Source organism: Pristiophorus japonicus, chromosome 17, assembly GCF_044704955.1.
Source record: "Pristiophorus japonicus isolate sPriJap1 chromosome 17, sPriJap1.hap1, whole genome shotgun sequence".
Taxonomy (NCBI): Eukaryota; Metazoa; Chordata; class Chondrichthyes; family Pristiophoridae; genus Pristiophorus; species Pristiophorus japonicus.
Window position 1 is genome coordinate 50520107 of NC_091993.1, and position 9142 is coordinate 50529248.

Below are 9142 nucleotides of genomic sequence, written 5' to 3' on the forward strand. Positions count from 1 at the left end.
ACACACCACCCTGACGTGGAAATATATCGGCCGTTTCTTCATCGTCGCTGGGTCAAAATCCTGGAACTCCCTCCCGAACAGCACTGTTGGGAGCACCTTCACCACATGGACTGCAGCGGTTCAAGAAGGCGGCTCACCACCACCTTCTTCAGAGCAATTTGGGATGGGCAATAAATGCCGGTTTTGCCAGCAACGCCCACATCCCGGGAACGAATATTAAACAAAAATAATTAAAAAGGCTGATGGAATGTTGGCCTTTACCTCAAGGATGCTGGAATACAGAGGGCGGAGTTATGTCCGAGCTGTACAGAGCTCGGGTCAGACCCCAACTGGACACTGCATTCAGTCCAAGCCCCGCCCCTCAGGAAGGGGGTCTTGGCCTCGGCGGGGGGCAGTGCAGATTCACCAGAATGATACCAGGGCTAAGTTAAATTATGATTACAGGTTGAATAGACTAGGCTTGTATTTCCTCGAATATAGAAGATTAAGGGGTCATTTAATCGAGGTGTTTAAGATGATCCAAGGATTTGATAGGGTAGCAAGAGAGAAACTATTCACTCTGGTGGGAGAGCCCAGAACGGGGAGTATAACCTTTAAATCAGAGCTAGGCCGTTCACAGGTGATGTCAAGAAGCACTTCTTCACACACTGGGTAGTGAGCTCTGCTTTACATAATGGACCCGACATTCCTGGGGTCGGACGGGGCTGTGTTCAGTTTGGGGGAGCAGGGGGGCGGAAAAGGAGGGGTGTGTCTGAGGCGGGGGCGTGGGGGGCTCTGTCCAGGCTGGGGTGGGGGTTGTGTTGGAGGGGGTCTATGTCCAGGGTGAGGGGGGGGGTAGGAGGGGGCTGTGTCGGGTGTGGTGGAGGGGTCTGTGTTTGGGGTGGGGGGGGGGTGAGGAGGGGTGTCTGAGGGGGCTGTGTCCAGGGTGGGGGGGGAGTGTGGGGGTGTGCTGTGGTCCGGGGTGGGTGGGGGTCGGAGGGGGCTGTGTCGGGTGTGGTGGAGGGGTCTGTGTTTGGGGTGGGGGGGGGTGAGGAGGGGTGTCTGAGGGGGCTGTGTCCAGGGTGGGGTGGGGGTGTGCTGTGGTCCGGGGTGGGTGGGAGTCGGAGGGGGCTGTGTCAGGTGTGGGGGGGGGGTGTTGCCAGTAGAAATTGGGCTCCCTGGAGGCACCCTCCTGCTGAGAGCTGGCATGGATTCGGTGGTCCTTGCTAAGGCCCCAAACAGGCTTCCCATTGAAGATAAATGTTCCCTGCTGGGGGTGGGGGGTGGGGGGAGGGCAGGAAATGGGGTCTCGGAGGTAGGTAGTGAACTAGCAGATGTGGACTGAGACTCGTGAACTGGAAATCAGGTTTAATTATGCACTAAGGAATATGAGGAGGAAAATCTGTAATGAGATCTGCACGAATGCCTGAAGTATGTGAGTTGAAATAACGGCGGACATTTGGCAACTGTGGTGTGATGACTAAATCCTGCAGATGGGAATGAATGGAATACAAATACCTGATCAAGACCAACATTTGCACTTGTGGCTTCCTCAACACGCTGAGCCCAGACGCAGTCATACACGGCAAACTCAACCCTAAACTACTTGCCGATTCCCAGTTTGTATTTGGCCAATTAAGATAACCTTCCTGTTTACATTCTCTTATCTCTTCAAATAGCGAGCTGTCCTCCTGATGCTGATCTGGCCTGCAGCAGACCCCAGAGTTAACATGGATTTGCAGCATTCCCCCGTTCCCACGGGGGTTTAGTGAAGGAGCTGGTGCAGCCCATTTGTCAGGGGCACTCGGAAGATAAATGGAATTGATCGTGTGGGAACGGGGGAATGCTGCAAATCCATGTTAACTCTGGGGTCTGCTGTAGGCCAGATCAGCATCAGGAGGACAGCTCGCTATTTCCTCGACGTCTGCAGCAACAGCGTACCCTGGATATCTTCTCTTCGGATCAATCGAAATCCTCACACCATCAAGGGTCGTGTAACACACCCAGCGATCCCATCCCTCCACACGCGTCTCTCTGCTGCAGTCAGAGCTCGATACGTTGTGCAAAGCGGCACCCACTGACCAGTGCCAACAGTTCAGCAATATCACGGTTCTCCGCTCCCTCCCGCGGTATTTGGGCACGGTTCCTCGCCCCCTCACCCCCTAGCCACGTACGGATTTGAAGCCATTTATTCCCAGTCTCCTATTCTCGTGTGGAGCATAAACAGCAGCATGGATCTGTCGGGCCATTGGCCTGCTTCGGTGCTGTAAATACTGTGTCATTTCATTCAGCTTGGGGGTGGGCTTTGGAGTCGGGAGGAGGCACTGGGCCCGGTGAAGAAGGGGCTTGTTGAGGCAGCGAGAGGGGGTAACAGACGGAGAGGGAAGGGGGTGAGCATTCTAACAGCACTAGCACAAAATTCAAAGGGACAGAGATTCAGGTGTAGTGAGCAGTGGGGGAGTTCCAGAGAGAAATGAAAGCGGAATTGTGCCATGGGGTGATGCACGTGGCTGGCTGAGTGAGGAAGTTGCAGTAATACAGTGAGCAGTTTGTGCGGTGTCAGATCGGGAGGGTGGGGGGGGGGGGGAGAGAGAGGGAGGGTGGGGTGGGGGGGGGGGAGAGGGAGGGTGGGTGGGGGGTGGGAGAGGGTGGGTGGGTGGGGGGGGGAGAGAGGGTGGGTGGGGGGGGAGAGGGAGGGTTGGGGTGTGTGGGAGAGGGAGGGGGGGTGTGGGAGAGGGAGGGGTGTGGGGGATGTGGGAGGGAGGGGGGGGCTGAGAGAGGGAGTGGGGGGGAGGGGGCTGTGAGAGGGAGGGAGGGTGTGGGAGGGGGATGTGGGGGGGAGGGAGCGAGGGAGGGGTGTGTGAGGGGGAGGGCGGGGGGTGTGTGAGGGGGCAGGGAGGGACTAGGGGAGGGGTGTCAGGTTGGTGGTGCAGGAGAGGGGCGGTGTGGGAGGGCGAGGGGGTGTGTGGGGGGGAGGGCTGGGGGGTGGTGTATAAGGGGGAGGGGGGGACGGGTGTGTGAGGGGGGGGACGGGGGTGTGAGAGGGAGGCCGGGGGGGGTGTGAGGGAGGCCGGGGGGGGTGTGAGAGGGCGGGGAGTGTGAGGGGGGGGGGGAAGAGGGGGGTTGGGGGGGAGTAGGGGAGGGGTGTCAGGTTGGTGGTGCGGGAGAGGGGCAGTGGGTGAGCGGGTGTGTGAGGGAGAGGGGCGGGGATGGATATGCTCGGGGAGCTGGAGAGGAGCCCGTGCTGGCCATCCACTTGGGAATAGAGGCCGGGAGGGCTCAGAGATGCTCGTGTTGGACAGCGGGTCCGAGCAGGACGGCCCTCGGTACCAACAGTGCATGCATGAGCAAAGTTAGCCGGGAAATGAGGAGCTCCTAGTTGCGGCAGATTCAATGGGTTTATAAAAAGCAAAATAAACTGCAGATGCTGGAAATGTGAACCAGGACGGAGAATGCTGGAAAAGGCAGCAGGTCAGGCAGTGTGTGGAGAGAGCAGAGTTCATGTTTCAGGACCGGACCCCTCATCGGATTGCAATAAGTTACAGATGAACAGCATTTAAAAAGGAACAAGGCAAAGAGACTGAGTGGTGGAGGACAGGGGGGAAGCATTTGATTCTGTTGCTTGTGTCTGTCAGTGTGTTTCCTCCCCCTTCATATTCATAGAAACTGACAGCACGGCAGGAGGCCATTTCAGCCCATCGTGTCCGCGCTGGCCGACCAAGAGCCTTTGTTCTCCTGCTTTCCCATGTTCCTAAAACACCCAGATGGCCCCGGCCCTGGCCGGACCCCGGAGTGCCTGCCCCGACCCCGGTGTAAAGGGTGTAATTGCGAGTGATGGTTAGAGAAATTAACCATCTAATCGACAGCTCGCATTGAAAGATGTGCCGGGAATCTCACTGAGAGGTGGAAAATACTAAATGGGAGACAGAAGCTGGGGACGGAAGAGCTGTCGGACTTTTTATAGGGCGAGAGAAGGGCAGGTTAAACAACACCGTCATCAATAACACGTGTTACACCTCCGGGGATCCCCCGCTGTACCTCCGGGGGAGGGGGGCACACGGGAGCGGAGGGGGAGAGAGGACAGAAGGGCACGGGGGAGAGGGATGGAGAGCAGCAGGTGAGAGGGACGAGGGTGCGGGGGAAAGGGATGGTGGGAGCACCGGTGAGCGGGGCGGGGGAGAGGGACTGGTACATGAACTGAGATGCTCCAATTCTTGCTTTGCAGGTATCTGACCTAAAATTTCAAATTAATGATGCCGAGGAAAAGGATTCGTGGCTCAGTGCCTTGAACGAAGCGATCAGGGAATCCAACAATAAAGAGTTTGATCAGGTGATTGTTTTCAATGTCAGTGTGCTGCGGTATCCTGACCAGTGAGTTTGGGCTGCAGCACCATCCTATATTCAGTTCTATGTACACCTGCCATATATCTTTTAAATGTTGATGAGAAGATCCACATCTTCCACAACCAAATTGTTGCTGGTAATCCAAAGCGAAGAATTGAGTGTGAAAGGATGTCCGATTGAGGTTGTTACAGACTCCATGTGTCACTGCAGCCACTGAGAGAGGTACATGACAACATCCCGTGTGACACCACACTGCTTGGCACAGCACCCTCTGATTCCAGCTTCACTCCCAGTTACATATAGTTCTTGCATCGATGTGACAATTGGGAGCCACTGTTTGGAACATAACATAAGAAATAGGAGCAGGAGTAGACCATACGGCCCCTCGAGTCTGCTCCACCATTTAATACAATCATGGCTGATCCGATCATGGACTTTGCTCCACTTCACTACCCGCTCCCCATAACCCTTGACTCTGTCTATCTCCACCTTAAATATATTCAATGACCCAGCCTCCACAGCTCTCTGGGGCAGAGAATTCCACAGATTTACAACTCTCTGGGAGAAGAAATTTCTCCTCGTCTCAGTTTTAAATGGGCGACCCCTTATTCTGAGACTATGTCCCCTAGTTCTAGTTTCCCTTATGAGTGAAAATATCCTCTCTGCATCTACCTTGTCGAGCCCCCTCATTATCTTATATGTTTCGATAAGATCACCTCTCATTCTTCTAAACTCCAATGAGTTTAGGCCCAACCCACTCAACCTTTCGTTAGTCAACCCCCTCATCTCCAGAATCAACCGAGTGAACCTTCTCTGAACAGCTTTCAATGCAAGTATATCCTTCCTTAAATACAGAGACCAAAATTGTATGCAGTACTCCAGGTGTGGCCTCACCAATACCCTGTACAGTTGTAGCAGGACTTCTCTGCTTTTATACTCCATCCCCCTTGCAATAAAGGCCAACATTCCATTTGCCTTCCTGATCACTTGCTGTACCTGCATACTAACTTTTTGTGTTTCATGTACAAGGACCCCCAGGTCCCTCTATACTGCAGCACTTTGCAATTTTTCCCCATTTAAATTATTATTTGCTTTTCTATTTTTTCTGCCAAAGTGGATAATCTCACATTTTCCCACATTATACTCAATCTGCCAAATGTTTGCCCACTCACTTAGCCTGTCTATATCCCTTTGAAGATTTTGTGTCCTCCTCACAATTTGCTTTCCCACCCACCTTTGTATCATCAGCAAACTTGGCTACATTACACTCGGTCCCTTGTGCAGTAACCTTTTATGTGGCACCTTATCGAATGCCTTCTGGAAATCCAAATACACCACATCCACTGGTGCCCCCTGCACGTTACATCCTCAAAGAATTCCAGCAAATTTATCAAACATGATTTCCCTTTCATAAAACCATGCTGACTCTGCTTGATTGAATTATGCTTTTTCAAATGTCGTGCTACTGCTTCCTTAATAATGGACTTGAGCATTTTCCCAACCACAGACGTTAGGCTAACTGGTCCATAGTTTCCTGCTTTTTGTCTGCTCCTTTTTTAAAGAGGGGCGTTACCTTTGCGGTTTTCCAATCTGCTGGGACCGCCCCAGAATCCAGCGAATTTTGTTAGATTGCAACCAATGCATCTACTATCTCTGCAGCCACTTCTTTTAAGACCTTAGGATGCAGGCCATCAGGTCCAGGGGACTTGTCTGCCTTTAGTCCCATTATTTTACCGAGTACTACTTCATTAGTGATAGCGATTGTATTAAGTTCCTCCCTCCCTATTAGCCCCTTGATTATCCATTATTGGGATGTTTTTAGTGTCTTCTACCGTGAAGACTGATACAAAATATTTTTTCAACTTCTCTGCCATTTCCCTGTTCTCCATAATTAATTCCCCAGTCTCATCCTCTAGGGAACCAACTTTTACTTTAGCAACTCTTTTCCTTTTTATGTGCCTGTAGAAACGCTTACTGTCTGTGAGTTAAAGTACAAAATGTGTGAAATGCAAAGGATGTCTGGTCCCTGTGGTGAGAGATGAAACAACAGGTTCCAGAATCAATCGTCGCAGGAAGCTGCTGCTCGGCAGCTGGTGGTAATGCCTTGATTGGAAAACCACCCCAATATTTTCAACACTGTGTATATGGACCCAAAAGTACGCTGATGGTGCAAGCACTGTGCAGGGTATCCTGCCTGGGCTGTCTGTGACCAGATTCTTGTGACCACAGGTAGATCAGACGTCACATCAGCTTGTTAGGAGTCTTCTGCCAACCCCCTGAATACTTTAACACGGTGTGAATTAACATGAGGTTCAGCTGTTAAGCAGTGTCTTTGTGCCTAGGTTACAGTGGATGAAAATAACTCTCTGGATCACTTGACACGTAACAGAGTAAAAGTGAATCACCCCCGGAGACCACCGACCAGGCACCATCGCAAAGAAGTAAGTCACTCAGTTAGAAGCTGCAAAATGAGAGACCTCCATGGGCCTGCTGTACTGAGATCTCACAAGGTTAACCAACAGCAAGGTACGTTAAAGGTTTATCTTTATATTCTAGGTAGTCACTGCTGCGTCTGGTGGAATGCAGAGACTAGAACTTGGAGGTCAGACTCTTATCATTGAAGACTCGACAAGCGAGGAGCAATCAAAGGACAAAGTTATTAACCTCACCAACAAGAAAAGGCCTGTCCTCATGCCCAAAATCAAACCCAGTAATGTAAAAGGCAATGATGGGTCAGAGCTATCGGTCAGTCAGAGCGAGGAGGGTGAGGAGTCTCTAGACAAGGTGGACGAAGAGTCAGTGATCAATGAGGCCAAGGAAACACCTACCAAGGAGGGTGAGGAGTCTCTGGTCAAGGAGGGCGAGGAGTCTCTGGTCAAGGAGGGCGAGGAGTCTCTGGTCAAGGAGGGTGAGGAGTCAGTGGATGAGGAGGGCGAGGAGTCAGTGGATGAGGGGGAAGATCTATCTTGTGCCACAGAAACTGTTTCCAATAGCCTGGAAAATGAAGGTGAATCTGATCTCCAAACAAAAGCATCTTCAGATGCAAATGAAATGGAGAAGCAGCCTACTGAAACAAACAGTTCCGTAAATAGATCAAATCTACCTAGAGTTAAATGTACTTCCTTGGGGGATATCTTATCAGAATCCAAGCAAAAAGTAATGAGGAAACAATTTGACACTTATTATGTTAACCTAAAGAATGAAAATGTGGAAAAAATGGAAGATGAAATAGCTTTGGAGTTAAAAGTCACCGAGGAACTTCTCCAACAAGTATCTGAGATCTGGAGTCCAGGGAATGTAGCAGGTGGTGAGCAGCATCCTCTGAGCAATGTCACACAAGCCAACTGGTCGACCAGGAGTGCTGCACATTTGCTAAATGAAGCCATGGCTAAATGGTCGGAGGCTGACAAAGTCTTGCAGGAACTTAAAGGTTTAAAGGAATTATGCACAAAATCCAAGACTCTCACCTTGGAGGAACGAGAGAGACGCAAAGATCTGTTAACTGTCTATAGAAGAAGTGTGCCTTAGCTTGATTGTGTAACGTACAGGAATGGCGATACAAACTGCGTGCTTGGTAAGTTGCAATCTAAGAATGTTGGACAAGGTGTTTTGTATTGTTACATTTATTTGGAGGAGGTTGTTTTTGGTGTTGAAAGTGTTTTGTACAGGTGGCTGAGATCCTTTAGAATGAAGGAGCAGATTTTTGAACATAAAGTGGTGCTGCATTGTTGAGCTGAGTTTGCGATGCCACGCTGGCTATCCCGCTCAGCCACCAGCTTGACCTCGAAGGAAATTCAAACATTTTGCACATGTTCAGTATTCACCTTTTAGCTAACAAGAGCTTCCAGAGATTTCCTGCTCCTGTCTTGCTTTGATTGTTATTTCCAAGCCTCTGGCTTTCTACACTGTTGTTTAGAGTAAGTGCCGGGCACGGAGAAGCCATACTGTGTACAGCAAGTACATGTTTCAATGGCCAGCTGGTACTGACGGTTGTTGCAGTAGGTTTCTGAAGGTGTTGTCCGTGCAGTGGTTAGTGGTTGTCTCACTGATCTTGTGAAGGAGACAAGCGACAATATCCAGTCCTGTCCACAATTAAAAGGAAACTAAGTGCGATGTTCTGTAATCATTGAAATGTGAATGTAGAATCGTTGATTTGTATTCTCCAGTCAGTATTTGAGTTGCCGCAAGTATTCACTGTGTTTAGATTAATTGCATTGTCCAAATACAACGTTTGTACTTCTGTGAACTCCAATTAAAATAATTTTTACTGCCAGTATTAATATTTATGCAAAAAACTAATGACTTTGCCTTAGTGTATACCCAGTGGAATGTTTTTATATATCCTGCCTATTAACTCTGGCTTATTGCTTTATTTATACTTTAACCATGTTTATATTTTTCTGTAATAAGGGAGTCATGCCATGGAATAGTATGAAGCACTTCACAATAAACGGCATTCTATTCACCTACAAAATCAACCTGTGTTTTTTTAATTGAACGCACTGATTTAAGAATTGTAATCACTTTAACGTGGCTCGGAACTGATGCAAATGATTAAGGCTTCGGTCATTTGGTTTTGGTTTTGTTCCCCTTCAAACATCTCCCTGTCCGCTATCCCTCTGGCCAGTGATGTTTGAATTGGTAGTTTAATGTCGGGTTATTCCTGGTTACAAATGTCTATAAACTAATTGTTGAAACGTATTTCCACAAGCTTGCATCCTCTGGGACAAAAAAACAAAGCTGTCCTTTCAACTTTTTGCTGAATTTTTCTGGGAGAGGATGTCACTTGCTATTATGAATTGGTCACTGGGCATCCCTT

General features: G+C 49.8%; 1 protein-coding gene across 1 annotated transcript; it reads left to right on the forward strand.

Annotated features, from left to right (window-relative positions):
• The first annotated feature begins 1482 nt into the window (after positions 1-1482).
• LOC139227976 (pleckstrin homology domain-containing family O member 2-like) lies at positions 1483-8797 on the forward strand. The gene is made up of 4 exons (XM_070859134.1): positions 1483-1602; positions 4205-4309; positions 6666-6764; positions 6880-8797. Exons 1-4 carry the CDS (start codon positions 1483-1485, stop codon positions 7849-7851), a joined length of 1296 nt encoding a protein of 431 aa, XP_070715235.1. The 3' UTR covers positions 7852-8797.
• Positions 8798-9142: the final 345 nt, after the last annotated feature.

Coding starts and splice junctions, on each gene's coding strand:
- LOC139227976 (XM_070859134.1), top strand. CDS start 1,483: ATGGAATACAAATACCTGATCAAGACCAACATTTGCACTTGTGGCTTC. Junction 4,310..6,665: donor ACAATAAAGAGTTTGATCAG/GTGATTGTTTTC, acceptor CTTTGTGCCTAG/GTTACAGTGGATGAAAATAA. Junction 6,765..6,879: donor CCAGGCACCATCGCAAAGAA/GTAAGTCACTCA, acceptor TTTATATTCTAG/GTAGTCACTGCTGCGTCTGG.